We start from the raw sequence: 27,842 nt of genomic DNA, 5'->3' as shown, positions 1-27,842 counted from the left end.
TGTCGAGAGAATCTCACGCGAACCTCTCCACGACGTCGCTGACGAGCGGGTCGGCGGCGAGGGCGACCCTGGCGAGAATATCCGTCAGCGTAACCACCCCGACTGGCTTGTTCCCTCTCTCGCACACGTAAATTCTGTGCACGCCGCGCTCGCGCACGAGCTGAAGCACCTTCCCGAGCACGTCGTCGGATTTCGCGACGACGAGAACCTTCGCCTTTTCCTTGGCGTTGGCGAAGAAAGGGTTGCTTCGGTTCTGCGATTCGATGTGCGAGAAGCCGGCGTAGGAGGTTCCGTGAAGCAGGGCGAGGAACTCGGCAACCGGGAGGCCCAGCATGCCGAAGTGCTCGGGGGTGACGCCCCGCAGGTCCGACGCGCTGAGGTTCGCGATTAAACCCTGGGTCTTATCCAGCACGCCGACGCCGCTCACGCCTTTGTGGCACATGCGAGCAAACGCCTCTATGGCCGGCACGGAGGGGTCCACCGTTACGAGCCTTTCGGTGTCCTGGCCCAGGCCGAGTTCCGCGAGTGTCATGTCCTCGAGTCCGCCCATGTCGTCGGATCGTAACGCCAGGTAACGCACCGCGTCGCTCATGCTGAACACGCGCGTGATCTCGCCTTTCTCGTCGAAGATGGCCAGCCTGTGCACGAACCCGTTGGCGCTCTTGTTGTGGAGGAAGCCCTCTCGGACAGCCTCGCCGAGGGTGACGCCTCGGAGGTTGGGACGGTAAAGGAGCTCGGCGTCGTCGCCGAGAACCTGCACGAGCCGCCTGTTCGTCACGCCCTTCTGCATCTGCTCGAGCAACTTCATCCACGCGAGGACGTTTCGGGTCGGGGCGATTATCTCCCCCGTCGCGCGCTTTCTGTCCTCGTCGGGGAGGGCGTCGATAAGAGCCCTCAGGGCGTCTCCCGTGTCGAAGAACCCGAGGAGCACGGCGGCTTCGTATCCGTCGTCTCGGTCCACCCGCGAGCCGTGGTCCATGCAGTCCGCGTGCAGCGGGTCCGGTTCGATCGTCACCGGCGCGCCGGTGAGACCGCCGCGGTGCCTCGCCAGCTTCGTCAGCGCCATCCCCACGGTGTCGTTGTGCCTGAGGGTCACGACGCGTTGCGTGGCGCCGCCGCTGCCCGAGCTCGGGCGCCAGGTCTGCGTCGGCGACTCGAGGCGAGCTTCGAAGACGGCCTGCAGCGGGGTGTTGAGCAGCGCGCGGAGCGAGGAGGTCGCGGTCGCCGGCACGGGGGACGTCATGAGGGGAGGGGAAAGGCGGGACGGTCGGGTGTCGTCGTGCGGGGGTCGTCGTGTGAGGCGCGTCTCCACCTCCGACGTTTCGCCTTTCCAGCTTTCGTTTGCGTGACGTCAGTTTTGGCGCTGACGTGAACTTTTTCGCGGGGCGGATATCTCGGCAGCGTCAGCGACGCGGGGCGCGCCCGACTGGCCCACTCCGCGCGGCGAGGATGGTGGACCGAGACGCGTTCGCCGGGTTACCCGTGGAACTACACGTCGACGTGCTCTCGAGGCTTGAGCCCGCAGACATCGCGCGATATCGCGTCGCCGCTTCGGCGTCGACGCAAACAGCCGCGCATTCGGCCGACATCGCGGAGCTCGCCGCGCGGCAGGCTCTGTTGGCGTTCGCGGAGCGCACGTACACCGACTTCGTCAAAGGCGGGCGAGAGGTATGGACGGACGGTACCGAGTATTCGGCCTACGCGAACGACATGTGCAGGCTCGTGGAAGAACCGCTCGGTCCCGGTACCCTGCACGGCGGTCTGTTAGATGGAAGACGCGAGTGGCCGGAGATCGTGCAAGTCCTCGCGTGCGATCCGGACTCCTTCGAGCCCCTGGACCTGACGGAGGGAGTCTACGAGAGCGAGGCGGGCAGCGAGACCCGGGTGATGATGACCTACGACGACGGCGAGTGGGACGGGGCGCCGCGACGGGGCATCGGACGACGCGACGCAAACATCGCAAACATCGCCCCGCTCCCGGGGGAAACCTGGCTCGGCTGCTGGGCCGCGACGTGCGCGTTCGTCGCGGCGGGCACGAACGCAACGCTGGGCGCGTGCCGAACCGATCGACCGAAGCACACGCTCGCGCCGTTGCCGGAGAAGGGGTACCCGGGCCTCGTCGCGCCCATCTGCCTGCAGAGGCGAAGGCGACAGCTGCTGTGGCTCATGTTCGGGGGCGCGGGCGCGAGCGACGTCGACGAGAGAGCGCAAATCGGCATCGGCATCGTGTGCGTGTACGCCACGTTGAACTACGTCAGGTACCTTCGTTCGCTCGGTGCGAGGACGCGCGTGTTCGAAGCCGCGAGGGCGCGGGCGATGGCGACGGCGGGCAGGCTGGCGTCGATTGGCCGATGGGAACTCGCCGTCGCGTTGACTCGAGCGGCTGTCCCGGAGATGGAAAGCGATCCGCCAAACGCGCCGAAAGCCGTCCAAGAGATCAACCGCCCTCGAAGGTTCAGATGGAGCGTGCCGAATGCCAACAATATACGCTCTTTCCTCAGGATGTCCTTATCCTCGCGGCAATGGTGTCGTCTGTGCCTGCTCGATTCTTCGTTCCCCCACACGAAGAGTGAGGACCCGTCGGTGGTCCGGCACGTGGAGAGCAACATCGCCGTCTCTGATTGGTTCATCGATCAGGTATACGCAGGGACGGTCGTGCGCCCGGACAACCTGCAAGACATCGAACGTCTCTCGCTGTCGGTCATACTCACGAGTCAAGCCATCCGCGAGATGTACACCGTCGTCTGCAAGGATGGCAAACGGGTGCTCTCGCTCGAGGAGGCGGTGACGCGAGATCTGGCGCGAACAGCCGGAGGGTTAAGTGTCCAAGGGAACTATCCATCCGCGCTCGCCAGGTTGGCTGCCGCGATGCAAGCACGCGCTCGAGCCCTGGGCATCATGGCGCAACACCTCGGTCTCGATGCGATGAGCGTCGAGGATGCGTGCTGTTTGGGCCCGCCGTTGTTCATTTGGCCCCACGAGTGCGAACACGAACAACCCTTGTACAAGGTCAAAAACAGACAACAACGCATGGCGCACGTTGCCGAGGCGTGCGCAGAGATGCCGAGGTTCCCAGACTCTGATTTTTTTATCTTTGACGATTCAAATCACACTCTGATGAAGAAGGAGGTGGACCCAAACGTCTACTTTGCGGTCGAGGATTTTGACGATTGCCATCAATTGGGTTGGTGTCCCATAACCGAAGATAGTTACCCTACCTTGACAGGCAGTGAGGGCGTTGGTTGGGATCGTGAAGATCACATCCGCGTGCGATTCCGAGAGGCGGCCCTCGCTGCCCGCACAGCCGTAGACATCTGGCGAGCTATGGACGATAAACGGAGGATGTACACCGCGATAGCAGTGTACGGTGAGGTATCATACTGCCACGCCAGCGCCCTATTGGGAGGTCTCAGGTCTACTATGTTTGCTGATATGCCGGACGGCCATCAGGTTAGTGATGCGTTTGACAACTATGTCAACGGTGTGTTTGGCCTGTTAGCCGTGGCTAAGTGGTCCATGGAGATGTCGATCGCTGGCTTGCGAACGTTTGGAGCAGACGCCGCGCTCGACATAGCCACCGTGCAAAAAGATCTAGGTAAGGTGCTAAGCAATGTGACGGCGGTCATGACCTTGGCAATGCGTGTGCGCGCGTGGTTGATTGAGCACGATCGGATGGAGGAGCCCGCGGATCACCTCATCGCAATGGAGGGTGTGATTCGGGGTTGGCTAGGGGTGTTCAGAGTCGATCATCTTGATGATATTGGTGAGCTGATGCAGAGCGAGAGGCGTCACTACGGCGAGGCCAGGAATATCATCCAGTCGCACCTGGGGGAAGTTCACCCGTGGACGAGAAACATCAGGCGCCTCGCTGATCCGGCCGGGTTCTCAATGCTCGACGGGGATGGTGTGGGCACGATCCGCGATGAGATGTTTTACCTGGAAGACGACGAGGCGATCGAGCTCTTCGGATGGAAAACGGACGTGAGGGAGAGCCACGGGGCTAAAATCAGATCCGCGTCCTGAGACTGCGCGGCGACGGACCAACACTTGAGATGTCAAGCGTCCCTCGTGATATTAAGACGACCGCGTACTCGCGGGAGTATTACTTTTCGGGTTTGACGAAGTAGACACCCAGCGCCATCTCCATCCTTTTAATCGCCGCGGCGTGCGTCTCCGCGTCACCCGCCGCGATCACCTCCCCCTGAAACTTCCCCGCCGCGAGTGCCTCCTGCGACCCCTCCCACCGCAGCTCCCGCCCCTTCCAATCCGTGAACACGCCGCCGGCGCCCTTGATGATGGGCACCAGCGCCATGTAATCGTACGGCTTCAGGTCAGCCTCGATGACGAGGTCGCAGTGACCCGCCGCGAGCAGACCGTACGCGTAGCAGTCGCAGCCGAACATCGGAACCTTGACGTGTTTCGCAACCTCCTTGTACGGCGTCAGGTTATCGCCCTCGAACATGTACGGGGTTGTGGAGTACATGTACGCGTCGCCCAGGGACTTACACCCGCGGGTCGAGATGGCCTCGCCGTTGAGCGTGGATGGCTGCCCCTTGACCCCGACCCACCGCTCCTTCAGCACGGGCTGATCCAATACGCCGAGCACGGGTTCGCCGTCGTGGAGCAGCGCCACCAGCGTGCCCCACAGCGGCTTACCCGTGATGAACGACTTGGTGCCGTCGATGGGATCGAAGACCCAGGTCCACTCCTGCGATCCGCCCTCGCCGAGTTCGATGCCCTCCTCCTCGCCGAAGATGGCGTGCGTCGGGAACCGCTCGCGGACGAGCGCGCGCATGGCCGCCTCGGCGCCCTTGTCGGCGATGGTCACCGGCGACGCGTCGTTCTTGTCGTCGATCTCCAGCGGTGTGCGAAAGTGCTTCACGGTGATGCGAGCGGCGGCGTCCACGAGATCCGCGGCGAGGGCGACGTACTCGGCGGGAACCTCGAAGGAGGACGCGGCGGCGGCGACGGATCGGCGCGCGGCGGCTCGCGGTCGGGAGCGCGTCGCGACCGAAAAAGTCATCCCGACGCGCTCGCCGACGCGGTTGGTGGCGCGCCACGACGGGGCCGGGGTCGCGACGGCTGCGGATGCGAGGGCCATGGCGGGTCCCGGGCGGATCTCCGATGTACGTGTGTATGCACGAGCGGCCGGTGGACGCGTCGAAACCGCGCGAGACGCGGGGCGTTATGACGCGTCGCGATGGGTCCACCGCCGCCCACACCCCAGCTGTGACTTGGCACTCGCGGATCACGACAGGATCGCGCGAAACGGCGTCAGCGGTCAGCGTCCTCGGCTTTCGACCACACCGAAGGTCACCGCACCGACCATGGACACGAACAGGCTCGCGAAGGAACTCCGGGAGATCCAGTCGGACACCAAGTCCGGCGTGACCGTGGAGGTCCTGGGCGACAACCTCGCGCACATGCAGGGCACGCTCAAGGGTGAGGCCCGCCCCTCTCGCGTGTCGTCCGCGGCTCCCGGATCAGCCCTGTGGGGGCGACCCAGATCCGACCCTTCGCGCGCCCGCCGCGCTCGACCGTCGACCGCCGATCTCACGTTCCCACCTCACAAACTCCTCATTCGACGCAGGACCCGAGGAATCCCCGTACGAGGGCGGCAAGTTCTACGTGAGTCCAACCCCTCCGAGGATCGCCCCCCACCAACCCGCGCGAAACGAGAGCCACGCCCCGCGCGCCTTTTTCGCCGGTCCTCCCGCCCCCCCCGCGCCCCTCCGACTCTCATGCCGCTGACCGAACGCCCCGAACCGCCGCGCCTCATCACGCAGGTGGACATCCAGCTCACCAACTCCTACCCGTTCGAGGCTCCCAAGATGCGCTTCATCACCAAGGTGTGGCATCCCAACGTCAGCAGCGCAAACGGCGCCATCTGCCTCGACATCCTCAAAGATCAGTGGTCGCCCGCGCTGAGCATCAAGACGGCGATGCTCTCGCTCCAGGCGCTCCTGTCCACCCCCGAGCCCAACGATCCGCAGGACGCGGTCGTCGCCAGGCAGTACCTGGACAGCTACGAGGAGTTTGTCAAGCACGCGAAGGAGTGGACGGCAAAGTACGCCAGCGAGAACAGGAAGGATGAGAAGGAAGAAAAGCTCAAGGAGATGGGGTTCGGCGAGGCTGCGGTGCGGAACGCGCTGTCCAGGGCGGCTGGGGACGAGCAGCAGGCGCTGGAGCTGCTCCTCACCGGGCTCTGATACATAGGCTAGCACACTAGGACTAAACGCGACGAGAGCGGCGACAGTTGAACGTTTTCTCACTCACTCACGCGCGTGCTCACGGAGCTTTCGGCGACGCCATCAACACGTCCGTCGCCGTCTTGGACGCTCCCGCGACGAAGAAGCACGCCAACACCCCGCCGCACCTCGCGACCGTGGGCGGACCCGCGGACCGGGTGAAGTCCCTGAACGACTCTATCTTCGCCGGCGTGGAAGACATCGCGTCGAACGCCGGGAACACCGTCGCGCCCATCGCGCTCCAAAAACACGCCGCGCCAGCGACGCCCGCTGCCGAACCCGCGAAAGTACCCCGCGGGGGCTCGGCCGCGCCCAGCGCGCGCGTCGCCGCGAGCCGGCCCGCCCACCACGTTCCCGCCACCCCCGCCGCGAGCGACGGGGGCACCAGGATGGCCAGCGGGAGCATGCCGGCTCGCGCCGCGCGGTTTGGAAAAACTCTCCAACCTGACCCATGAGAACGGAAGGTCAGTTTGTCCCTCGTTCGGCGAGCGAGGCGCAGTCCCCCGGTGCGCGCGGGGCTCGTCGCGTTCGCGCGGCCGCGGCACTCGCCACCGCGCGCGAGCGTTCCATCGACGCGAACATGAACCCCCGACGCGCACAGCTGGCGTCGATGCTGACGCTGCTCGCCGTCGTCGTCGCCGCGCGACACGCCGCGGGGCAGGCGATACCCTCGGCCGAGACGCGAGCCCGAACGACTTCCCAAACCGAAACCCAAACCGCCCGCGTCTCGCACAGACCCGCGGGACGTCCCGGCGTTCCGGCCGCGTCCGCCGCCGCGTCCGGCCGCGACGCGCTTCCGTCGGACGTCTCCGCGCCGCGACTCACGTCGCGCCGCGCGTCGCTTCGCCTCTGCGACGGCGGGGACCCCGTCCCGACGACGGTCTTCTCCGAGGAGACGCTGTGCCTGGAGCAGCCGCTGCCCGGGGTGACCCGCGGCGAGGCCAGGCGCCGGGCGCTTCACGCGGCGTCGGTCGACGTCACGTTCGCGGGCGACCGCGTCGCGCCCGAGCACGTCAGCGACCCCGAACTCGTGACGCCCTCGGACGTCGACGACGACGACACAGCCGGCGGCGGCGACGAGCTCTTACACATCGACGACGAGGAAACCTTCGAGGAGGAAACCTCGGACGACGACGCCGTCGAGGACGTCTTCGTCCGCTTCACGCTGAGCGTCGCGGGTCTGCCCGCGGGCGCGAAGGGCGCGCTCGAGGCCGCCGTCACCGTCGTGCCCGTCGGGAGGTTCTCCTACGACATCGTGTGGTACGAGCTATCGGTGACCTACCCAACATTTTACTCACACCAGGTGGACGTAACGATTCAGGAGGGACACGACGCGGGAAAGCCGGAGGAGGAGATCGAGCAGGACGTCGAGGACCTGAAGGAAGGGTCCGCGACGTTCTTCCCGTGCACGAACTTCATCGCGGGGCCGTTCTGCGACGAGGCGGGGATATCGGCGTGATCGACCGGGGACGAAACCGGCTTCTGCAAAATTTTCAATCGCGAGCTCGCGACTGTATGACAACATCCGCCCGCGCTCATTCGATCTTGCCGCGGCTCCTCCTGGGCGCGGCTCGCGGCCCACCCGCGGCGCCCGCGACCCCCGTCGCCCGCGGCTTGGTCGCCCTCGTCGCATCCCGGGACGAGCCCTTCGACGCCCTCCTCGCGGCTCTTCGCGCCGCAGCCTCCGGGTCGTCCTCGCCCATCGCCTCCCTCGTCCCCCTTCTTCCCCCGAGGACGCCGCCCCCCCCCCCTTCCCGCGCCGAGTTCATCCTCCTCTTCCACGCGTTAGCCTTGGCGTACCCGCCGCTCTCGCCGGCGGCGTATTTCCTGAACGCCGGCGACCCGCCCGTGGCCGCCTTTGCGCCGGTGGTCCTGCGAAGGTGCTCGGCGAGGCTGTCGCTGCCGAGAGCCGCGCGTCTCGGCGATTCGTCGGTGTTTGCGTCGTCCTCGGCGGGGTTAATTCCCATGCCCGCGCGTCGAGCCTGCGGGGGCTTGCCGCCGACGAGCGACTCCCTTATGACCTCGAGGAACGGCGAAGGGTCGGCGTACACGGTCCTTCCGAACCGTTGGCGCTTGAAGGCTCGGCACAGGAAGAGCTTACGCTTGGCGCGGGTCAGCCCGACGTAGAAGAGCCGAACCTCCTCGTCGTGCTCCGCCGCGTCCGACGACGCGTCCCCGCGCTTGAACGGAATCAGCTCGTCCTCGCACCCGGTGATCAGCACGGTGTCAAACTCGAGGCCCTTCGCCGCGTGCAGCGTCATCAGCTTGACGGCGTCCGCGCCCTCATCCTCCGACCGGGTCTCCGCCGACATCAGCAGCGAGATGCCCTCCAGAAACTCGCCCAGTCCCGCGTGGCCCGTCGACTTCCTCTTCGTCGCCCCATTGTCCCCACCACCCGCCGCGCCGCCGCCGTCCACGCCGTCCAGCGACTCGACCGCGGACGGATCGCTCGCGATGGACACGAGCTCTTTGACGTACCCCACGCGCTCGTCGCCGTTCTCCATGTCCGCGACGTACTCCTCGAACCCGATCCTTCGAACAACCTCCTCCGTCAGCGCACCCGGATCGGAAACCTCCACCGCTTCGCCGAGCTCTCGCATCACCGACACGAACCCGCTCACGGCCTTGTACGCGCCCGCGGCGAGGCCCATGTCCGCCGCGGGCGGGAGTAAGTCGTCCTGGTCCGGCGTCGACCACGTGCGGTCCAACAGCGCCATGCCCAGCGGCTGCGGCATCCCGTCCACCCACGGCAGGCCCGCGGCCCACGCCTCGAGCTTCTCGAGGGTGCCCGGCCCGATCTTCCTCGGCGGCGTGTTGATGATCCGCTGCAAACTGACGGTATCGCGCGAGTTGAAAAGCACCCGGAGGTACGCCACGAGGTCCTTGATCTCCTTGCGGGTGTAGAACGCCGTGTCCCCGACGACCACGTGCGGCACCCCCGCGCGAATGAAAGCCTCCTCCAGCGGCCTCGACTGCGAGTGGGTCCGGTAAAGCACCGCGATGTCCTTCAACGGCACGCCGCTCCTCGCCGCCCTCGCCGCCTCCCTCGCCGCGAAGTCCGCCTCCTCGATCTCGTCCTCCGTGGCGACGACGGCGACGTCCTTGCCCCCGGGTCGCACCGCGTCGAGCTCGAGCGGAGACCTGTCCCTCGACTCGCCTATGACGGCTTGCGCCGCCTTGACGATGGTCGCCGTGCTCCTGTAATTTTTGGTCAGGAGGACCGTCCCGGCGCCGGCAAAGTCGGAGTCGAACTTGGTCCTGATGTTCGCAACCTCCGCGCCGCGCCAGCTGTAGATGGCCTGGTCGACGTCGCCCACCACAAACACCCTCGCCGTCTCCGCGGCGAGAGCGCGAATGAGCTCGTACTGAGAGAGCGACGTGTCCTGAAACTCGTCCACCAACACGTGGCGCCACCTCTGCCTGTAGAAAAGCCTCGCCTCCTCGCTCGTGCGCAGCAGCGCGACGGCGGCGGAGAGCAGGTCGTCGAAATCGAGGGCGTTGGACGAACGCAAGTTTGCCTCGTACTCGTCGTAGAGGCGAGGGAACTGATCGCGGATGTAAGGATCGCGCTTGAGCGACGGCCGGGTGTCGCAGAGGGCGCGCGCCATGCGGCGGCCGTCCATGCCGACGCAGGCGTCCACGGCGGACTTTGCGGCGGAGATGCGAGACTTTGCGAGGGCCGGGTCCGCCTTCTTCTTGTCCTCCATGAAGACGTCCACCATGATCTTGCGGATGATGGATTTCGTGTCAGCCTCGTCGTAGATTACGAAGTCGTTGCCGCGGCCGTAGCCGTCGAGGAGGTGGACGTGCTTGCGCAGCATGCGCGACGCGACGGAGTGGAACGTGCCCGCAGTGATCTGCCTCGCGTTTTCCTCGCCGACCGACGCGACGAGCCTCTCGCGCATCTCCCGCGCCGCCTTGTTAGTGAAGGTGATGCAGAGGATGTGCGACGGCGGCACGCCGAGCTCGTTAATCAGGTGCGTGACGCGCCCCACGAGCACGCGGGTCTTGCCCGAGCCAGGACCCGCGAGGACCTTCATCGGCGCGACGGGAGCTACGATCGCGGCGATCTGCTCGTCGTTCATCCCCTCGAGGTGGGGCGCGTCGGCGCGGAACATCGGTTCGGCCGAGTGCGCGGGCGAGCTGAACCCGGCGGCCGCCCGGCGCTGCACGGGGCCCCATCGCGGGGGCGCGCGATTGGAGAGCCGTAACCGACGCGCGAACGGTTCCAAGAGTCGGGACGCGCGGTGGCTCGCCATGCCGGCGCGCCGACGAGCGGGATCGTGCGTACCCCCCTCGCGAAGACACCGGCTGGCACTGGTGGGTACCGCGGCGGTGCGCATCACCCGTCGCGAGTTGTGATCGCGAACTGGCGGGAACTCCCCGAGTTCGTTGATGCAGATTTCGCTCTAAAGGGAGGGGTAGTGATGACGTAGTCGTTCCGTCGTAGCCTAAGTTGAGTAGCCTATGCTAGCTAGTAGCACTATATTCCCCCGCTGAACAGCAGGATGTACTGCGCGAACCCCACGAGCGCCCCGAGGCACCCGCCCACCACGATCAGCTTGATCTCGTCCTCCTCGAACACCGGGTGCAGCACGCCCTCAAACTCGTCGGGGGGCAGACCCTTCATAGCCTTGCACACCGTCGCCTCAACCTCGAGCGCCTTGTCCTGGTACTCGTAAGACACCGGGACGCACCTCGGCAGCTCGTTCACCAAATTCTGCGCGATCTTCTCCCTCATCCGCGCGTAGGCGTCCGCGCCGAACACCATCTTCACCGCCCCCGCGCCCTTGCCGATGGTGACGTCCGTGAACCTGCGCGTGTTGCGCTTCACCAGCTCGCCAAACTCCTCCCGCAGACGACCGAACATCATCTCCTCCCAGAGGTTCTTCGCGTTGCAGAAGAGCTCCACGTTGAGCTCGCTGAACTTCTCGCTCACCTGGTCCTGGCGCTTCAGGAACGCCCCCTGCACGACGCAGCAACACACCCGCGTGGGGTGGATGGGGCGAAAGATCAGTTTCAGCGCGAACCAATTCGTCGCGTATCCCACCATGAATCCAAACACCGGGAGCAACGGGCCGGAGAAGTTGGGCGCCAACGTGTCGACGCAGTAGAACGTGATCATCTGCACGATCCCGAACGCGAACCCGAAGTAGAACCCGCTGTGTTCGATGATTCGAAACTCGGACTCGCCCACCTCCTGGAACATCCGGACGACGTCCTGCTTGTTCTCCAGCGCAAGTCTGACCACCATCGCCTTCAGGTCGAGCACCTCGTACACGTGGTTCTGGAGATCCTCGATGACATCCGCGAGGAAGTCCTCGGCGCCCGCCATGGCCTCCTTGACCAGTCCAGCCTGGACCTTGGGGGGCATGGAGTTCCAGAACGTGGGCGCCTCCTCGGCCATCACGTTCGCGATGATCCTGCTCATGGACGGGTTCATCTCCGGCGCCAGCGCCTCGGCGAACTCGACCGGCACGATCTTACCGAACATCTCCTTCACGTCCAACAGCTTCGTGGTCATCAAATCGCACAGGATCGCCGCCATCTTGCCCGCCTTGGCGGGGATGATCCCCTGCCACCCGCCCAGTAAGCCGAACGGTTGGCCCTCGAGCTGCGCGAACTTGAGCTGCGACGGCGTGAACTCCAGCGGGTAGAAGGTCATCTGCAGCGCGACCACGTTGGTGACGTATCCAACGACCGCGGAGACGAACGGAATGATGACATAGAACGCAATGTGCGTGTCGCTTCCCTTCGACAGCTTATCCGCATCGTCCGACGACCCGAGCAGCGACCTACCCCATCGTTGCTCGAACCCCCCGCCGAACTCATCGGCCGCGTGATGATGATCGTCCTGCCGAAGGAGCCGGCGGTGCAGCCCGTGCGCCGACGCGTGCACCGCGCCCAACACCAGCGAGAGGACTACCGTCCTAACCCACATGGCGAGCGAGCCCCCGACTCTCCCCGCGTCGGCACCTACGCCCTCTGCGCACTGCACCTGTCAAGCGCGTCGGAGAGGTTACCGCTCTCGTTATGATAGTGCTATCACACCCGCCGTTCGGTGGAGTCCGATGGAGGACTGACGGGGTTGAACCGCCGGACGGGTTGACCGGAGTTGACCGAGGCTCGGCGTTGACCCGTTTCCGGTTTCAAGGCCCTGCAGTTTGATCGATGCGTTTGAAAGCAACGGACTCGACGGCTCAACGCCTCAAACCGAGATTCTTTTTCTATCCGGTGGCACCTCGCGACTTTTCGTTTGCCTGACAGACTGGGCTCCCATACAAATATCTGCCTTTCAACCTTCCACGTGCGCAGTCCGGAGCAGTGGCGGGTCCCATCGTGACCGTTCACAACTCGTCAAACGGGAAAATTGGCCAAAGTCCACGTGTGCCTGCTTTTGCGCGCGAAACGAAAATGAAAAAACATGCGAAGAGGCCACGTCCCTGCGATTTTAGTTCGGGACGGGGTTCAGCGTTTTTTTTTCTATGAGTTTCAGTCTGAAGTCGGATCTCTTTTTCCGCTTTGAAAAGTTGGGCGTTCGGAGAAAGTCACCGGCCGCGCTCTCCATTCCCTTTCACGCCGGAGGGCCGCACCGCGACGCAGCGAGCGCCCCCGCGCAGGCGCATTCTCGGAGTAGTAGGCCCGGCGAAGCGCTCGATGTCGAGCCCGCGCAAGGGCGGCGGCAAGACCGCCGCCTGGGGAGACGTTTCCGGGAGAGAAAGACCTCCAATCACCGCGCCGGGTCGGGCTTTGTTCGCAGTCGTGCTCAGCCCCCGCGACGTCGACGACCCGGAAGATGCGAGGTGCGTCCCGCGCGCCGCGACCTTTCTCCCGACCGCGGGGCGAGAACGCGACCACGCGGGACGAGTGTTCCGAGTTTTCGCACCCGCCGTCGGTTCACGCTCGCGCGACGGACGCCACGCGCGCACATCCCGTCGCCGGCATTCGCGCCTTTTTTTCCCGACGCGGAGAACCGCGCGCCTCCCTGACTTTTCTGAACCCCCGCCTCCATCCGCGCAGGGCCAACGTCAGGGCGAACCTCGCGAGCGCGCCGCCCCAGTATCGTATCGTCGAGCTGGAGTGGGGCGCCGTCGCCTTCCTCGGCGACGGTGTCCCCTCCCCCGACGCCGGCCCGGCGCACGCGCCGCAGGTGCTCGAACGCCCCGACGCGCTCGTGGTCCTCGTCAGCCACACGCTCACAGCGCGCGACGTCGGCGAGGCGTTCACGCGCGCGTGCCAGGCGCACGCCGAGCCCAAGGCCAGGGCCATCGGCCTGAAGATGAAGCTCCGGGAGCTCAGCGTCGACGCCAAGTTCTCGTTCGTGCTCATCGATAAGGTGAACGGGCGCGTCTTCGCCGCGAGCACCGCGCTGTCCTCGCCGCTCGCGCTGGGGCACGCGACCGACGGTGCGTTCCAACGTCCAACAGCCGCCGTGTCACACGGTTTTCGCGTCGAAACTTGACCACGTTGGGTTTCCCACGTCACGTCGCGACTCTCGCTCGTTTCCCGAAGCCAAATCCCCCCCCCCGCCCCCGACTGACCCCGCATATGTCCACGCTAACTCGCAGGCACGCTGCTGGTGACGTGCACGCGCTCGGGCGCGAGAGCCGCGACGTCGTGGCCCCCTCGATGGGCCAAAGATTCTCCCAAAGGACGAAGCGGCGGTAACGGCGGCGCGGGGGCGGGCGCCGGCACTGGCAAGGGCCAACGCCAACACCAACACCAACCCGGCGTGGTGTACCAGTTCGGGCAGAGCCCCGTCACGCCCCTTCATCCGCCCTCCTCGCGCGCGTCGTCGCAGCGGAGCGTCTCGCCCGACCGAGGCGCCGATGGAAGAGAACGTTCGAGGTCTCCGTCGTCTCTATCCGAGTCATCCGCCGGGGCTTCCTCCATGGGCGACTGGGCGCATTACCAGTCTTTGGTGACCACGAACCTCACGCACCTCCCCGCGGGACGCTTCGTGTACGGCAGGCGTTACCTCCAGCCCTTCGAGTTTAGCGCGTTTTGGCACAGCGCCGAGACCAACCGAGCGGGGGCGAGAGCCGCGAGGTGCGAGGAACCCGGCGCGGACGGGGGGGACGGACCGGCGGTGCACACGAATGGTAACGCGGGAACCAACCGGGGCGAGCCGCTCGTGTCGGGCGGGGGGCAAACGTCGTGCTCGTCCGTCGCGTCGGGCGATGCGTCGTTCGGAACGGCCGCGCGGAGGCGTCGTAATGGCGGCGGCGGCGGGGGTGGTTCGTTTTGGGGCAGTAATAGCGGCCGGGTCGGCGCGACGGGGGAGTGGCGAAGGAGGGAGCCGGACGGGCGCGGGGCCGGTCCGCCGACGCCGCCGCCGCCCGGGTCTTCGAGCGCGAGTCGTCGGTCCCCGCCGATCCCCGTTCCCTGCGCGAAACCCCGCGAATCGCACGGCGCCACGTGGCCGGGATTCGACGCTTCGACCCGCGCGAGAGACAAAGCCGCCGCCGCCGCCGCGTGGGTGCCCCGGGGTCGGTGGACGAACGAGCGACGCGTCAACGAGGCGCTCGAGGCCGTCCCCGTCAACTCGGGCGACGTCAACGACGCGCTCGCGAGGACGAGCCTCGGATCCCCGAAACCCGACGGATCCCTGGCGCCGGCGCGGGCGTCTGAGCTCACGCGAGCGCTGTCGCAGCCGTCGGCGCTGGCGTCGCACTGAGCGCGTTTGTACGTTTCAGCGGCGAAGACCCGGGGGGGGTAAAGCCTACTAGCCTGTATCATCACCGACGCGTTCCGCGTCTCGCACAACCTGTTGTAATCTTACCATGCACTGCTCGCTTGCTCGACGCGTCGTCCTCGCTCGCCGCGCCGGGCTCGGCGGAGGCGGTCGCTCTCAGAAAATTATTGTTCAATCCAAGTTTCAGCCGAGAAAACCATCGATCCGTCGATGGGATCCTCCCGCTACTGACCTGACCTCAGCTCCAGTCGCCGCCGCCTTAAAGTGTTGAGAACGCATCGGAGCGGGCTCACTTCGCCAGGGCACGCGACTTTCGCGCCCGTGGACCCTCCCGCTTTCGGAGGATACACTCACGGGAGCAAAAGCGACCGCGAGCGACCCGGAGAACGCGCGAAGCCGTTCGCGCCGACCGCCCCGGCTTGAAGCGGATTCCGTTTCGTAAAAGCGGCCGCCGCCGAGTCTCCGCGTCGTGAGAAGGAGGGAGCGATGCCCAAGCGCGCCGCCGAGAATGGCGCCGACGCGTCGGCCAAGAAGGCCAAGAAGGCGCCCAAGAACGTCGGCGATGACATCATCAAGCTCGAGTCCGACTCCGAGGGTGACGGCATCCCCGTCCCCGTCGCCAAGAAGGCTGCCAAGAAGGAAGCTGCCAAGCTCCGCAAGAAGATCGCCGGGGCGTTTGGCCGCGAGAAGGACGAACGCCCGAAGGTTCTCTACATCGGCCACGTCCCGCACGGTTTCTACGAGGAACAGATGCGCGGATACTTCAGCCAGTTCGGCGAGGTCACCCGCCTGCGTCTCTCCCGCAACAAGAAGACCGGCAAGTCCAAGCACTACGCCTTTGTCGAGTTCAAGCACCCCGAGGTTGCGCAGATTGTCGCCGAGAGCATGAACGGCTACCTCCTCTTCGAGTCCGTCCTCAAGGTTCGCACGATGACCGAGGCGGAGTGCCACCCGGAGATGTGGAAGGGCGCCAACAGGAAGTTCAAGCAGGTGCCCTGGCAGAAGAAGGCGGCGACGCAGCACGACAGGGAGAGGAGCGCGGATGAGCAAAAGGCGAGAAACTCGGCGCTCCTCCGTGGGGAGCGGCGTCGGCGTAAGAAGATCGCCGACGCGGGCATCGAGTACGACTTTCCGGGGTACGCGTCGGTCAATCGGGACGATGACGGCGCGGGCGACGACGACGCGGGGGAGGTGCTGACGGAGAAGAGACCGGCCAAGAAGACCCCGGCTAAGCGCCCGGCGGCGGCGAAGGAGAAGGCGGCGCCCGCCGCGAAGAGACCAAAGACTCCGGCGAAGCGGTCCACGAGGAGTACTAAGGCTTGATCGCGAGATGAACGAAAAGGAAATGATGGGCCGAGGACGAGGCCGCGGCGGCCGGTGACGACGATGCGGAGGATGCGAGCGACGGAGGATGGGAAAGTCTCGCGAGCGTCGTCGTCGACTCTCCCGCGCTCGCTCGTCATCAGGGTCACGCGCGATAGACTGAGGGTTACGATTGAATCCATTTCCCAACTGCGCACCGTACGATATCTTAACCCCTATTACGTCGTGCTGCCCGGGAAGAAATCGCGAAATTTTCAAGTTGCTTCTCAACACCCTCTGCGTCGGATCCAGACGCACACGGGAGGGAGCGTCGGTCGCGAGGAGGAGCTCCAGGATGGCGCCCCGAGGCGAGCCCGGCCCGACGCCGGACTCGCCGCGAGCGCGGGCGCCGGGCGATGCGCGCGGGGGAACGACCGACCCCGCGTCCCGAGCCCCCGCGACCGGGGACGGCACCGAGGCGTCCAAGCTCTGGTACGAAAAACTCTGGGAGGAGCACCAGAGGAACACCGACGCCACCGTGAAGTTCTTCGAGGAGGAGCACAAGAAGAACGTGCAGAAATTCGAGGCGGCGATCGAGGACATCAAGAAGACTGCGGAGGAGGCCGTGGACGGGCTCCAGTCGCAGTTCGAGGGACGCAAGAGCCTGAAGAAGCTGCGAGAGGAGCGGGTGAGTGCCCGCCCGAAAAAAAACAAACCCGTCGATCTCGATTCGACACCGCCGAGCCTGACCGACACGCCCCCTTCCCCCCCGCGCCGACGCAGGATGCCGCGTTGAAGTCCATGAGGAACGCTCAGACCAAGCTCGTGGCCGCCTCCAGGGAGGTGCAGGCCGCGGAGACCGCGCTGAAGGACGCGGGCGGTCCGAAACGCGCGCCCCAAGATGCGGTCAAGCGGTGCACGCTCGCCAGGTCCTCCCTGCTCCTCGCGCGCTCCGAGTTTGGCGCCGCGCGTGCCGCCAAGGACGCCGCGGAGACGGCGGTGACCCAAGCGGAGGTCCAACTCGCCAAGCAGCTCAAGGAGCGAAACGTCATGAACCTCCTGTTCAAGCGCAAGCTCACGCCGGAGGAGGAGGAGGAGCAGCGATTGCAACTCGAGGAGACGCGACGCATCTCCGCCGCGCTCGCCATCCAGCGAAACTACCGCGCCCGGCTGGAGGTCAAACGGCAAAACGCGAAGAAGGCGGAGCGACGTAAGCGCGCGGCACTCGCGGTGTTCAACGTCCTGCGCGCCGTGCTCTACGCGTTCGTCATCTACCTGTCTCTCTCGTGGGCGAGGACGGAGGGGCGGTACGCTCTGGCGAGGATCAAATCCAACGTCGCCGAAGCTGCCACGAACCGATGGGCCGTCGCGCGGGGTTCGATCGAATCGTTCGCGCCCCTCGCGCACGACTACGCGCGGTACGGCGTCGCGTCCGGGATCGAGGCTGGGGAGAACGTGGTGCTCCGGAAGCGTAACCGGGAGCTGCGAGACTCGGCGGCGTCGCTCGAGTCGCAGCTGGATTCGACTCGGAGGGCGCTGGAGACGACGCGCGGCTGTGCGGGGGACGCGGCGGGGGCGGGCCCGTCGAACGAGACAAAGGACGTCGCCGCGAGGGCGCGCGTGGCGGAGCGGCGCGCGGATGCGCTCGGCGTGGAGGTGCACGCGCTGCGGGCGCTGGCGACGCGATGCGGCGGCGCGAGTGGGGGCGTTCGGTCCGACGGTCCAACCGACGAATACGATACGTCAAACCCGATGCGCGCGTGGCTCGACGACCCCGGCGTCGGCTTCTCCGCGCAGGTGGCTCGAGCCGCCGTGGACGCCGCGTCCGTGGCGTCGGAGGAGCGCGTGCGATCCGCGGTACACGCGGCTCGAGCCGCGTCGGATGAGGCGGATGGGTTCAAAATCGAGACGGAACTCCTCCGATCCCTCGTCGACGACGGCTTCCTCCCTGCAGGCGGACCCGGCGGTAAATCCGGCTGGGGCGCGGCGGGCGGAGGCACGTGCTGGGCGGAGGCTGCGGCGGCGGCCTCGAGGGCTCGCGCCGAGACGGCCAAGGACGCGGCCGAGGCGGCTAAGGCGGCGGCGGCGCGGCTGATGGACGAAAAGCTGGCGGCGTACGCGGCGGCGAGGCGCGAGGCGGAGGCCCGCGCGGACGAGTACGCGATCGAGCTCGAGGCGCTCAAGGCGGCGGGACCCGAGCTCGCGGGCGTCTCCTCGACGGGACCCGGGCTCGGGGCGTCTTCGTCTTTTTCGTCTTCTTCTTCCTCGACAAACGGAAACGGGGGTTTAACGTCGGGTTTAGCGACGGTTCCCCCGTTTGTGGTGGCGCATCCCGACCCGAACGCGCGGCTGAAGATCGTCGGAGCCGCGAAGCTCGTCGCCGCGGCGAGGGTCGCGAGCGAGCGCGTGGAGCAGGCGGCGGAGGCGCTCAGGGACGCCGAGGCTCGCGCCGAGGCGAGGAGGATCGAGGTGGAGACGCTCGAATTTTTGCTCGGGGGTAACGGCACCGCGGGCGGCGCGATGGAAAGGGCGCGCGGGTACGTCGTCGGCGCGCCCAAGGCGGCGGAGGCTGCGAGGGACGCCGCCCATGCCCTGACGCACAAGCGGCTTCGCGCGGAGGAGGAGGCCAGGGCCCAGGCGGAGACCCGAGCGGAGGTGTACCGCGTCGAGCTGGCGTCTCTTCGAGCCGTGGAGGCGGAGCGCGCCAAGGCGAACGCGCGACGAAGCCGTGGAGGCGGACCGTTCGGTACGGGCTCGGGGTCCTGCGCCTTACCCCCCGGCGTTACCCGGGACGGGGAGGTGGCGACGCTCGTCAAGGAGGTGGCGCGTCTCGAGAGGGAGCTCGAGGCGGCGAAGGCGGATTTAGCGTCCGGGGCGTACGCTGCTCCGGTATCCATCGCCGACGCCGCCGCCGCGTCCACCAGGGCGGCCAACGAGGCCGCTATAGAGGCTGAGGCTGCCTCGGCGGCGGCGTCCGACTCCCTCGCATCCGTCGCCTCGGTTCGTTCGACGAAGAGCCTGCCTCGCAGGTTCGCCGCCTTTCTCATCTCCGTCGTCACGGGCGAGCCCGCGGATTTGGCGATTCACAACGCGCTCCTCGAGCGGCGGATCACGGCGATGAGCCGGCGGATGGCGTCCGCCGCGGGACCGGCGTGCGCCGCGGCGCTGAGCGACGCCATCGACGACAGGATCGACGCCGAACGACACGCGGCGGCGCTTCAGAACGAGCTCGACGCGGCGCAGCGGTTGACGGCGACGGTGGCGGCGGAGTCCTTCCTCGGCGGCGACGCCGCGGCGGAGGCGTTGAGGACGGCGTCGGACGCGCACCGCATGCTGCTCGTCAAGGAACGGCACGTCGCCAAGGCGGCGCTGGAGACGTGCCGATCGCACGCGGCTGCGGCGCAGCAGCGAGCGTTCGCGTCTGCCCTCGCCGCTCAGCACGCGTCGGAACTGTCGGAGCGGCGGGAGCGGGAGCTCGAGCTCGAGCGCGTCGAGGACCGAAAGGACCGAGCGATCCGGCGCGCTGTGCGTGGTGTGAAGACGCGCTCCATCGATCCGGGCACGATGAGCTCCGGCGAGGACGACCTCGACGAATTGTCGGACGAAAAGTGGGACGAATCGCCGGAGAAAAAATCGGGAAAATACGACGACGACTCGTCCGCGTTTTGGCCCGAGCTCCCCGCGTCGTTGGCCGCGCTCGAGTCCGCGTACGAAGCCGCCAGGGACGACGCCTTCCGGTTGGAGTCCACCGTGGAGACGCTGCGCGGGCGGGTGCGCGACGCCGAGCGGCGCGCGCGTGTCGCCCCCGGCACCGCGGACGCGTGGGGCGCTCCTCGGGTCGAGCCGTGGGGACTCTTCAACGCGGTTGCCTGCTCCGCTTTTTTCCTCACCCTGTTTGCCAACAGGCGCGTCGCGGGACTCGCCGTGGCGCACGCGCTGCTTCGCGCGCGGTGGTCGCGCGCCACCGCGCGGGCGCGCGACCTGAGGGTGCAGCTTGACGCCGCGGTGGACGCCGCGGCGGTGGCGAGGCAGCGGCTCTACCAAAACGTCAGCGACGAGAAGGCGATCGGAACCACGGTGGATGAGCTTCGCGCGTCCATCCGCGCGCACGCCGCGCTCAACGACGCGATTCGCGCCGATAACGACGGGTTACGGAAGCAGCTCCTGGACGCGTCGGCGTTCGACTCGGAGGCGCACTACGCGTCCGTCGTGGCGGAGAGGCACACCGCCGAGCTTCTCTCGCTTCGAGCCGAGGTTGAGAAGCTCCGGGCCGCGAGGTTGGACGTTTCGGCGGAGGCGGCGAGCGGCGCGGCGGCTGGTTTCGAGGAGATGGGCGACGATTTAAGGGAGGGGGGCGCCGTGGCCAGTCACAGGCAAGGGGTGTTCGCGGCGAGGGACGCGGCGGAGCGCGAGGCGGCGTTGCTCCGAGAGGAGGCCAAGGCGCTCCGCGAGGCGAACGAGTCTCTGCTGGCGACGTCCGAGAAGCTTCGGCTCGAGAACCACGAGCTCCTGTCGGAGCTCATCGAGGACGGGACGCTGACGCAGGGCCTGTCGGCGTACCAGGCTGCGAAGTTCCTGAAGCAGCAGGCGGTCGAAGCCGGCGAGCAAGCCGCCGCGGAGAGGATCGTGAGGACCGAGCTCGCGCGAAGGTTCACGCGGCTCGTGGCCGAGGCTAAGAACGCGCGCTACTCCACGGCGTTCATCTTCCTCGGCGCCTCCGTCGCCGTCGGCCTCGTCACCTACGCGCACCTTCGGGGCGACGCGATGTCCGCGATGCTCTCGCCGGCGCCCGCCCCGCTGAGGTTCATCGCGCCGCACCTCACCGTCCTCGGCGCGCTCACCGCGGTCGCGTTTGCGCTGTGGGCGGTGGCGTACTCCAAGCCGTCCCCCGAGGCTGCCGCCGCGATGACCCCGATCACGCGAGTCGCCCTCGTGGACGAAGACGACGTGGAGCTGATGGAATCCGATTGGACGCGGACGTCGCCGGAAGGGAAGAGGCGGGCGCGTCGGGTCGCTCCGCCGTCGACGGACGCGTCTTCGATGGACGAGGGGAGACGCGGCGAGCGTCCTCGGCCGAGTCGCGCCGCCCCTCCCGAGGAACGAATCACGGAGCGGCTCGACATTCGCGAGCTTCAGGCGGCGGTCGTGGGCGCCGACGCGATGATCAAGCCGAGCTCGTGGGGCGCGGGACTCGCCGAGGCGGCGGCTAGGGGCTTCCGGAGCCCGGATGAGCACCCGGAGGCTGCGGAGGAGCGGCGCGCTCGCGACGTGGAGATCGCGCGCATCCGCAGGGAGCTTCAACACGCCAAGCAGCACGCCGCGAGGGTGAGAAGCGGTAAGCCACCGAGTCGAGCCGGACGGGAGGCTTCGGGCGGGGAGAGCTCGGGGCGGCGGGGGGGCCCTTCGGACCAGCCCGCGCGGCTCTCCGTGTTCAAGGCGAAGGATGTCATCCTCACGGAGCAGGAGGAGCGGGCGCAGTTGGCCGCCGCGGAGGCGTCGGCGAGGGAAGGGTCGCTCCAATCGCAGGTGGACATGCTGCGCGATAAGAACGAGCTCATGAGCAAGGAGCTCGCGAAGCTTCGCAGGAAGGCGGAGAGGGCTGAGGAGGAGGCGGAGGCGGCTCGCGCGGAGGCGTCGCTCTATGTGTCCACCCGAAACTCGCCGGGCGTGTCGATGAAGACGTCCGGCCGCGCCAGCCCGTCCACGTCGCCGAACGCGGCTCCCGCGCCCGTGTCGCCGGCTGCCGTCAAGCAGGCTCTGAAGAAAAAGGGGAGGTAGATTGCTCAAAGCGGATTTTATTACAACAGTCTAAGAGTACTACGCCGGGAGTCCACGCACCGCGGAAAGGAACGACGCGCGTCAGAACCCGCGGGTACCGTTCTCCAGCTGAAACAGGTCCGGCGGGTCGTCAAAGTTTGCGGCGTCGAGCTCGTCGCTGTCCGTCGTGTCCGCGCTCGGCGCCGACGTCGGCGCTCCCGAAGTTCCGTTGATCGTCGGCGGCGTCCCGGGTCCCGTCCCGGGAAGCGAAGAGGAGAGCCGCGGCATCGACGACGGCGGCGTGAACGACGCGCTTTCGGTCATCTCGAACGACGCGGGGGGATCGGGGCGTCTCTTGACCGCCGAACGCGGCGGCGTGGCGTCCCGCGGAGCGTCAGCCGCCCGCGCCGCCGCGCCGCCGTCGTCGTTTCCCTCGTCGTTTCCGTCCCCGCCGTGAAACTCGTAAAACTGCTGCAACAGCACCTGGTTCTCCTCCTCCTGGCGCTCATCCCTCGGGGCGTCGCCGTCGTCGTCGCCCGCGCGCGCGACGGCGGACCGCGCCATCCCGCCGACGCCGCCGCCGTCGTCGCCCAGGAACATGCTCGCGCTGCCCGGCGCGGCAAACTTGGAACCGCCCCCGCCGCCGTTCCCGTTTCCGAACCTCGAAGCGACGCCAAACCTGGAAGCGCCACCCTCAGTCGCGTTGTGCACGCCGGCGCCCTCCGGGCCGACGTTCGCGTAGAGCGCGCTCTTGAACCCCGCCAACGAGGTGAGCATCTCCCGCCCCCCCGCGTCGGGCTCCCAAGTGGGATAGTGCGCGTGGAAGGAGACGAAGGATTTCTCCATCTTGCCCTGCTTGCTCCTCGCGTCCCTTCGCGCGTTGGTCGGGGCGCCGTACCGCGCGTCGCCGTGCCTGCGAAAGTCAAACGCGGAGAGGCTGCATATGTGGCCGACACCCTTGCGGTGGACGGTGAACTGCCGTACGAATTGGACGATATCCGGAGCGCTCTCGCACATTGGGTACCACAGGATAAACGGCACCGCGAATATGGACAGCATCTCCTGCAGGAATAGACCAGCCTTGAAGGCGAACATGTCCTCGAACTCCGCCTGCACCTCGGGTTTATGCGCGAGGTTACGCCAGTTCTTGGGCAGGTAGTGCGTGTGCCTCACAACCTCGGCCATGTACCTGTTGGGCCTGAACACCCTGTTCTCCTCGCCCACCATACCCCTAGACACCGCCAGCACAGTCGCGCTCACCATCGTGACCCACAGGATATCCTTATCCCACATGACGTTCGCGTGAAGCAGCTTATCGTCCAGCAGCAGTGGCAACGCGAGCGCCACAGCCGCGAGCGCTCCCACGATGTAACTCACAAACTTGGCCACCATGGACACGACGGGGGATGGAAACTGCGAGACGTAGTTGTTCGCACCCTTGTACGCCGCCGCCAGCCGCTGTTCCGTGAAGTGGCTGAGCTCGTTAAACTCCCTCAATTTCCACCACGCGTGCGTGCTCCACTCGCGCTGGCCCACCACGCCGGGGTGCCTGTAAAACCTCTCCGCGTTGTTCATGACGAAATACATTGCCAAAAATATGGCAATGAACGGCGATAGCACCAGGTTCACCACCGCCAGGTACCTCATACGGAGCCTCAGGGCGGTGACGTCGTAGAACGACGGCCGGATCGAGAAGTCATCGTCGAACATCCCGTTGAAAATAGCCCAGTCGAGGTTCCACTCGACCGCTTTGGTCAGCCATACGCGATTGCGGAAAAAGGGAATATTGAGCTTCAAGCCGATCACCTCCCTGTTGAGCATGCCGAGCAGGTAGTTCTCCTTGCGCAAGATCCTGGCCACTATATCGTGCTCGTTGAGGTCCTTGACGATACAAAGACGGGTAGTGGCCTGCAGGTGCACCACCCTGGCGACAACCTCTGGCCAGGTTATTGTCTGTATATCCCTGTCGCTCAGCTGCAGTTTTCGGTTGCAAAACGCTCGCATCTCCAGAAGAGGCTTGAAGTCGTGCGCCAGTCTCACCAAGGACCACAGAAAATAGAGCGAGAAAAGCATCAAGTAGCACACGACCACGAGGTTGTACAGGAACGACCGGTGACGCAGCGGGTTTCTGAAGGTCGCGTCGCGCAAGATGTGACACTCGTCGCCATCCTCGGCGCACTGACCGCTGAGGTAGGCAAAGTCCAGGTAGAGGAGAATGAACCCGGAGAGGAAGATGGTGAACCCCAGCGTCAAAAGGTTCACCACCCTACTGGTGACGATGCAGTAGAATCCTTTTTCCTTGTAGTACTGATAGAGCGCCTGGAACCACGCGTCGAGGTTGCGTATGCGCAAGCTGCTGCCGACCTCGCCCTTGAGAAAGCCGTGGCCGTCTGGTCCCATGGCGCCCGGCTGATCGTCGTACTCCTCCTCGTACTCCTCCTCGATCATGGACGGGAGCTGCGCGTAGTCGTGCTCCTCCATGCCCCCCGTGGGATTGAGCAGCTCGCTGAGCGACGCCATGGGGGGCTCCGGTCAAACGTCGCCCGTGGACCCCTCGGCACCCGCGTCCCTCCTTTTTTGAAAGTCACGAGTTCGCCGGGACTCGCTACCCGCCCCGGTTCGATGCCCTGAGCCGCCGCCGAGCCTCGGATCTCGCACACCGCACGTCCGCGACCGGATGAGACGAACGGACCTATCGAGGTCGGGATCCGGCTCCCCGACAGCGCGGTGCTGTGTGGGTGTGAGGAAAGGAAAGGATAGAATTTCGCGCGAGTTTTTGGAGAATCTGCGTTCGTGGGAACACATTCTGACACGACTGTGCACTGAAGTGATGAATTGACAATTGAGCTACTCACTCCTCCAACCCCGTCACGAGCGAGTGCGCCCCGAAAAGGCAGAACAGCACGCCGCCCGCGATGGCCACCGCCCTCTCGGAGATGTGCTCGGCCATGTGCCGGCCGCCAATCACGGCCGCGCCGGTGCACACCGCGTGTCCCGCGATCCCGCCGATGGTCACGCCAACCGGGTCGCTCGAAGCCGCGAGCCCGATCGTCGCAATCTGCGACCGATCGCCCCACTCCGCGAGGAACGTGATCACGAACGTCTCGACGAGCACCGGCGATAGGAGAAACGAGCTCGCGTCCTTCTTGCCCTTCTTGCCCTTCTTCTTCTTCTCGTCCTCGTCCGCGAGCTCGGCTTCAACCTCGGCGAGTTCGTCGCCGCCGCCGTCCCACGCGACGACGGACTCGTACAGCGACCGGCCGCCGAAGAAGAAGAAGAGGCCGACGGCGAGGTAGTGGGTGATCTCCTTGGATATCTGCACAGACGTATCGTTTTTAATCGGGGAAGTATTTTAGGGGTGAAGACGTGGGCCCGGGAGGCGACCGCAAATATCCATCGAGCTTTTCAGCTGGCGACGCGAAGAGGGAGGAATCGGGTCCGCCGGGGACGTCGTTGGGAGGGCGCGAGCGGAACTCACCAGGTTCGGGGCGGCCCATCCCATCGCCGCGGAGAGCGCGGTCATCACTCCGAGGGCTCCGATGGCGCCGCTGAAGACCTGCGGAGACGGTGGGGACGGGGGAACCGGAGCGGGGACGGTCAGCGCACAACCCTAGTGCGACGAGAGGCTCTGCAGGGATTCGCGCTCGCGCGGAAGGGGGCGCACCGTGAGGCGCGAGTGGCGCATGGCCATGATGGCGGCGATGAAGAAGGTCTTGTCGCCAATCTCGCTGAGCAGGATCATCATCCCGCTCTTCACCAGGCCCTCGAGGAACTCGTTGTCGTGGGTCATCTTGCCGCAATGCGTCGCGCGCTGCTGACTCACATCGTGGAGCCGGCTCGCTTTTTACACGTTTCCAGCCACGAGCGCCCGTCGCGATTCTCACCTCTAGAACGCACCGCGCGTAGACTGTTTGCTCATACGTTTACGAAATTTTCATTTAAACCCTCGATAGACCCTCGTTTTCCTCTTTCACTCGCGCGAGTTGCACTCGGCAAAAATTCGCCGTTCGGAGATCCGCGCGTTCAGTTCATCAGACCCAAGATGTTACATTTCCGCCCTGGCTCTAGCGTTCGACACACCGGCGTTACACAACGGTGCCGCGCGAGGGTAGGGGAGGCGCGATGGGAGAGGACGAGGGGGCGGGCCTCGTCGGGGATGGAAAGGGCGGTGGAGATGACTTCAAGACGTGTTACCCGAACAAGTGGTACCGTCGATACGTCCTCTTCCTGCTCTTCCTCATCGCCACGCTGCAGACCACCGACCGGAACATCCCGGCGATCTTGCTGCCCAAGATTTCTCCCGAGTTTAACATGACGGACGCGGACGCGGGCATGCTCAACGGCGCCGCGTTCGTGCTCATCTACGCGCTCGCGACGATTCCATTGGCACGCATAGCGGACATGTGCGGGCGCAAGTACCTCCTCGCGGGCTCGCTCATCGTCTGGTCCGCGCTCACGTCCCTCAGCGGGCTGTCGCAGAACACCACGCAGCTGTGCTTCCTGCGCGTCGGGATCGGGCTGGGAGAGGCGGGGTGCACGCCCGCGGCGCAGTCGCTCATCGCGGTCATGTACGGCCCGGGCGAGCGAGCCAGCGCGATGGCCATGCAGCAGCTCGGCCTCGCGGTGGGCACCGCGGCGGCCAACTTCATCGGGGGCATGCTCATCGACTCGCTGGGCTGGAGGGGGGTGTTCGGGGTGCTGGGTATCCCGGGGTTGGTGCTCGCCGCGTTGATCGTCGCGACGCTCGAAGACCCGCCGGTGGAACAGTCCATGGGCAGGTACCAGAGCGTTCCGGGGTCGCCCGGCGGTGAGTCACCGGGGGGTTCGAAGGCTAATAAGCCGTCCGCGGCGGCTGCCGCGGCGACGTTGACCTCGGGCGCGTTTTGGGCGGAGATGTGGCGGGGCGTCAAGGACACGTTCGAGCACCTGCGGCGGCGCGCGACGTTTATACACCTGTCCATCGGCGTGATGATCCAAGTGGGCGTGGGACTGAGCATCATGGCGTTCCTGCCGATATTCCTGGTGAGATCTCACGAGATGACGATTAAGAGCGCGGGGCTGTCCATGTCCATGGTGGGCGGGGTTTTCGGCGCGATCGGCATCGTCACCGGAGGTATCGTGGGCGACTGGCTGGTTCAGGCGAGCGGAGACCAGCGGTGGATGCTGTGGTTCATCCTGATCTGCAACGTCATCGCGGCGCCCCTGATGGTCGTCGCGGTGCTCGTGAAGTCCCGGACCGATTCCATCTACCTCTCCGCGGTTGTCGTGGCGCTCTTCATGGTGATGGTCGGCCCGCCCGGCGCCATCGTGCAGTCGCTGGTGCCCAACCACATGCGCGCCACCGCGGCGGGGTTCTTCGGCGTCCTCGCCAACCTCGTGGGCGGCTCGGTCGGCCCGCTGTTCATCGGCTGGCTGTCCGACAGGCTCTCCGGACGGTACGGATTGGACTCGATCAGGTACGCTCTGGCGTACTCCATGATCTTCTGCGTGTGGGGACAGGTGCACTGGTACCTCGCCGCGAGGGCCATGCCGGGGGACATAGTGGAGAAGACGGCGACGAAGAAGCCGCGGGACTTCTGCGCGGTCGGGGGCGACGAGGACGGGGGCCGGGCGGGCCGGGATCTCGAGGGCGGCGGCGGCGGCTTTTACGGCAGCCTCGGCGGCGGCTCGTCGGCCGGGGCGGGGCGGCGACGGGGCGGGGCGGGGGACGACACGCCGAAGGCGTCGGCGCGACGCGGGAGCGATCTCGGGTTCGGCGTGTTCAGCACGCTCAGCATCAGGATCGGGGACGAGCCCCGGGAGAGGCGGGGCGGGACGCATTACGGCTCGGTGTGAGGCGA

At 66.3% G+C, this 27,842-nt stretch overlaps 14 protein-coding genes across 14 annotated transcripts; 7 read left to right on the top strand and 7 right to left on the bottom strand.

Annotated features, from left to right (window-relative positions):
* Positions 1–13: 13 nt before the first annotated feature.
* Positions 14–1,243, bottom strand: MICPUN_58552 (protein kinase; the record flags this gene model as incomplete). Its single annotated transcript, XM_002502066.1, has 1 exon — positions 14–1,243. One exon carries the CDS (start codon positions 1,241–1,243, stop codon positions 14–16), a length of 1,230 nt encoding a protein of 409 aa, XP_002502112.1.
* A 467-nt stretch (positions 1,244–1,710) lies between these two features.
* On the top strand, positions 1,711–3,310 carry MICPUN_100497 (predicted protein; the record flags this gene model as incomplete). Its single annotated transcript, XM_002502448.1, has 2 exons — positions 1,711–3,009; positions 3,227–3,310. The coding sequence occupies 2 exons, from the start codon at positions 1,711–1,713 to the stop codon at positions 3,308–3,310; spliced, it is 1,383 nt and encodes a 460-aa protein (XP_002502494.1).
* On the bottom strand, positions 3,302–5,160 carry MICPUN_108257 (predicted protein). The gene has a single exon (XM_002502065.1). It carries the CDS (start codon positions 5,099–5,101, stop codon positions 4,103–4,105), a length of 999 nt encoding a protein of 332 aa, XP_002502111.1. The 5' UTR covers positions 5,102–5,160; the 3' UTR covers positions 3,302–4,102.
* A 157-nt stretch (positions 5,161–5,317) lies between these two features.
* On the top strand, positions 5,318–6,768 carry MICPUN_108256 (predicted protein). Its single transcript, XM_002502447.1, has 3 exons — positions 5,318–5,442; positions 5,591–5,628; positions 5,787–6,768. Exons 1-3 carry the CDS (start codon positions 5,328–5,330, stop codon positions 6,207–6,209), a joined length of 576 nt encoding a protein of 191 aa, XP_002502493.1. The 5' UTR covers positions 5,318–5,327; the 3' UTR covers positions 6,210–6,768.
* On the bottom strand, positions 6,179–6,768 carry MICPUN_58548 (hypothetical protein). The gene has a single exon (XM_002502064.1). It carries the CDS (start codon positions 6,652–6,654, stop codon positions 6,289–6,291), a length of 366 nt encoding a protein of 121 aa, XP_002502110.1. The 5' UTR covers positions 6,655–6,768; the 3' UTR covers positions 6,179–6,288.
* A 60-nt stretch (positions 6,769–6,828) lies between these two features.
* On the top strand, positions 6,829–7,707 carry MICPUN_58547 (predicted protein; the record flags this gene model as incomplete). Its single annotated transcript, XM_002502446.1, has 1 exon — positions 6,829–7,707. One exon carries the CDS (start codon positions 6,829–6,831, stop codon positions 7,705–7,707), a length of 879 nt encoding a protein of 292 aa, XP_002502492.1.
* A 76-nt stretch (positions 7,708–7,783) lies between these two features.
* MICPUN_58546 (ATP-dependent DNA helicase) lies at positions 7,784–10,507 on the bottom strand (the record flags this gene model as incomplete). The annotated part of the gene is made up of 1 exon (XM_002502063.1): positions 7,784–10,507. One exon carries the CDS (start codon positions 10,505–10,507, stop codon positions 7,784–7,786), a length of 2,724 nt encoding a protein of 907 aa, XP_002502109.1.
* Positions 10,508–10,685: 178 nt separating this feature from the next.
* MICPUN_108255 (predicted protein) lies at positions 10,686–11,478 on the bottom strand. Its single transcript, XM_002502062.1, has one exon. It carries the CDS (start codon positions 11,455–11,457, stop codon positions 10,732–10,734), a length of 726 nt encoding a protein of 241 aa, XP_002502108.1. The 5' UTR covers positions 11,458–11,478; the 3' UTR covers positions 10,686–10,731.
* A 2,526-nt stretch (positions 11,479–14,004) lies between these two features.
* Positions 14,005–15,047, top strand: MICPUN_108254 (hypothetical protein). The gene has a single exon (XM_002502445.1). The coding sequence runs from the start codon at positions 14,140–14,142 to the stop codon at positions 14,923–14,925; it is 786 nt and encodes a 261-aa protein (XP_002502491.1). The 5' UTR covers positions 14,005–14,139; the 3' UTR covers positions 14,926–15,047.
* Positions 15,048–15,630: 583 nt separating this feature from the next.
* MICPUN_72715 (predicted protein) lies at positions 15,631–16,077 on the top strand (the record flags this gene model as incomplete). Its single annotated transcript, XM_002502444.1, has 1 exon — positions 15,631–16,077. A coding segment is annotated over one exon (447 nt), but the record flags the coding sequence as incomplete, so codon positions are not given.
* A 523-nt stretch (positions 16,078–16,600) lies between these two features.
* Positions 16,601–22,023, top strand: MICPUN_58542 (predicted protein; the record flags this gene model as incomplete). The annotated part of the gene is made up of 2 exons (XM_002502443.1): positions 16,601–16,933; positions 17,029–22,023. The coding sequence occupies 2 exons, from the start codon at positions 16,601–16,603 to the stop codon at positions 22,021–22,023; spliced, it is 5,328 nt and encodes a 1,775-aa protein (XP_002502489.1).
* Positions 22,024–22,104: 81 nt separating this feature from the next.
* Positions 22,105–24,522, bottom strand: MICPUN_58541 (autophagy domain-containing protein; the record flags this gene model as incomplete). Its single annotated transcript, XM_002502061.1, has 1 exon — positions 22,105–24,522. One exon carries the CDS (start codon positions 24,520–24,522, stop codon positions 22,105–22,107), a length of 2,418 nt encoding a protein of 805 aa, XP_002502107.1.
* Positions 24,523–24,814: 292 nt separating this feature from the next.
* On the bottom strand, positions 24,815–25,806 carry MICPUN_94197 (predicted protein). The gene is made up of 3 exons (XM_002502060.1): positions 25,667–25,806; positions 25,481–25,558; positions 24,815–25,318 (listed from the first exon to the last, which is right to left on the bottom strand). The coding sequence occupies exons 1-3, from the start codon at positions 25,790–25,792 to the stop codon at positions 24,854–24,856; spliced, it is 669 nt and encodes a 222-aa protein (XP_002502106.1). The 5' UTR covers positions 25,793–25,806; the 3' UTR covers positions 24,815–24,853.
* Positions 25,807–26,124: 318 nt separating this feature from the next.
* MICPUN_100488 (major facilitator superfamily) lies at positions 26,125–27,837 on the top strand (the record flags this gene model as incomplete). The annotated part of the gene is made up of 1 exon (XM_002502442.1): positions 26,125–27,837. The coding sequence occupies one exon, from the start codon at positions 26,125–26,127 to the stop codon at positions 27,835–27,837; it is 1,713 nt and encodes a 570-aa protein (XP_002502488.1).
* Between the last annotated feature and the right edge of the window lie 5 nt (positions 27,838–27,842).

The sequence above is a fragment of the Micromonas commoda genome, chromosome 5 (genome assembly GCF_000090985.2).
Source record: "Micromonas commoda chromosome 5, complete sequence".
Taxonomy (NCBI): domain Eukaryota; kingdom Viridiplantae; phylum Chlorophyta; class Mamiellophyceae; order Mamiellales; family Mamiellaceae; genus Micromonas; species Micromonas commoda.
The sequence above is the reverse complement of the archived record's forward strand: the minus strand, read 5'-3'. Positions and strand labels throughout refer to the sequence as shown.

What these genes read in the sequence shown, in the direction of transcription:
- MICPUN_108254 (XM_002502445.1), top strand. Translation starts at nt 14,140, where the DNA reads ATGGGCGACTGGGCGCATTACCAGTCTTTGGTGACCACGAACCTCACG.
- MICPUN_58548 (XM_002502064.1), bottom strand. Translation starts at nt 6,654, where the DNA reads ATGCTCCCGCTGGCCATCCTGGTGCCCCCGTCGCTCGCGGCGGGGGTG.
- MICPUN_108255 (XM_002502062.1), bottom strand. Translation starts at nt 11,457, where the DNA reads ATGTTCCAGGAGGTGGGCGAGTCCGAGTTTCGAATCATCGAACACAGC.
- MICPUN_108256 (XM_002502447.1), top strand. Translation starts at nt 5,328, where the DNA reads ATGGACACGAACAGGCTCGCGAAGGAACTCCGGGAGATCCAGTCGGAC. An exon ending in CATGCAGGGCACGCTCAAGG is followed by an intron (nt 5,443 to 5,590) that starts GTGAGGCCCGCC and finishes CATTCGACGCAG; the next exon opens with GACCCGAGGAATCCCCGTAC. An exon ending in ACGAGGGCGGCAAGTTCTAC is followed by an intron (nt 5,629 to 5,786) that starts GTGAGTCCAACC and finishes CTCATCACGCAG; the next exon opens with GTGGACATCCAGCTCACCAA.
- MICPUN_94197 (XM_002502060.1), bottom strand. Translation starts at nt 25,792, where the DNA reads ATGACCCACGACAACGAGTTCCTCGAGGGCCTGGTGAAGAGCGGGATG. An exon ending in TGCGCCACTCGCGCCTCACG is followed by an intron (nt 25,559 to 25,666) that starts GTGCGCCCCCTT and finishes CCGTCTCCGCAG; the next exon opens with GTCTTCAGCGGCGCCATCGG. An exon ending in GATGGGCCGCCCCGAACCTG is followed by an intron (nt 25,319 to 25,480) that starts GTGAGTTCCGCT and finishes ACGTCTGTGCAG; the next exon opens with ATATCCAAGGAGATCACCCA.
- MICPUN_108257 (XM_002502065.1), bottom strand. Translation starts at nt 5,101, where the DNA reads ATGGCCCTCGCATCCGCAGCCGTCGCGACCCCGGCCCCGTCGTGGCGC.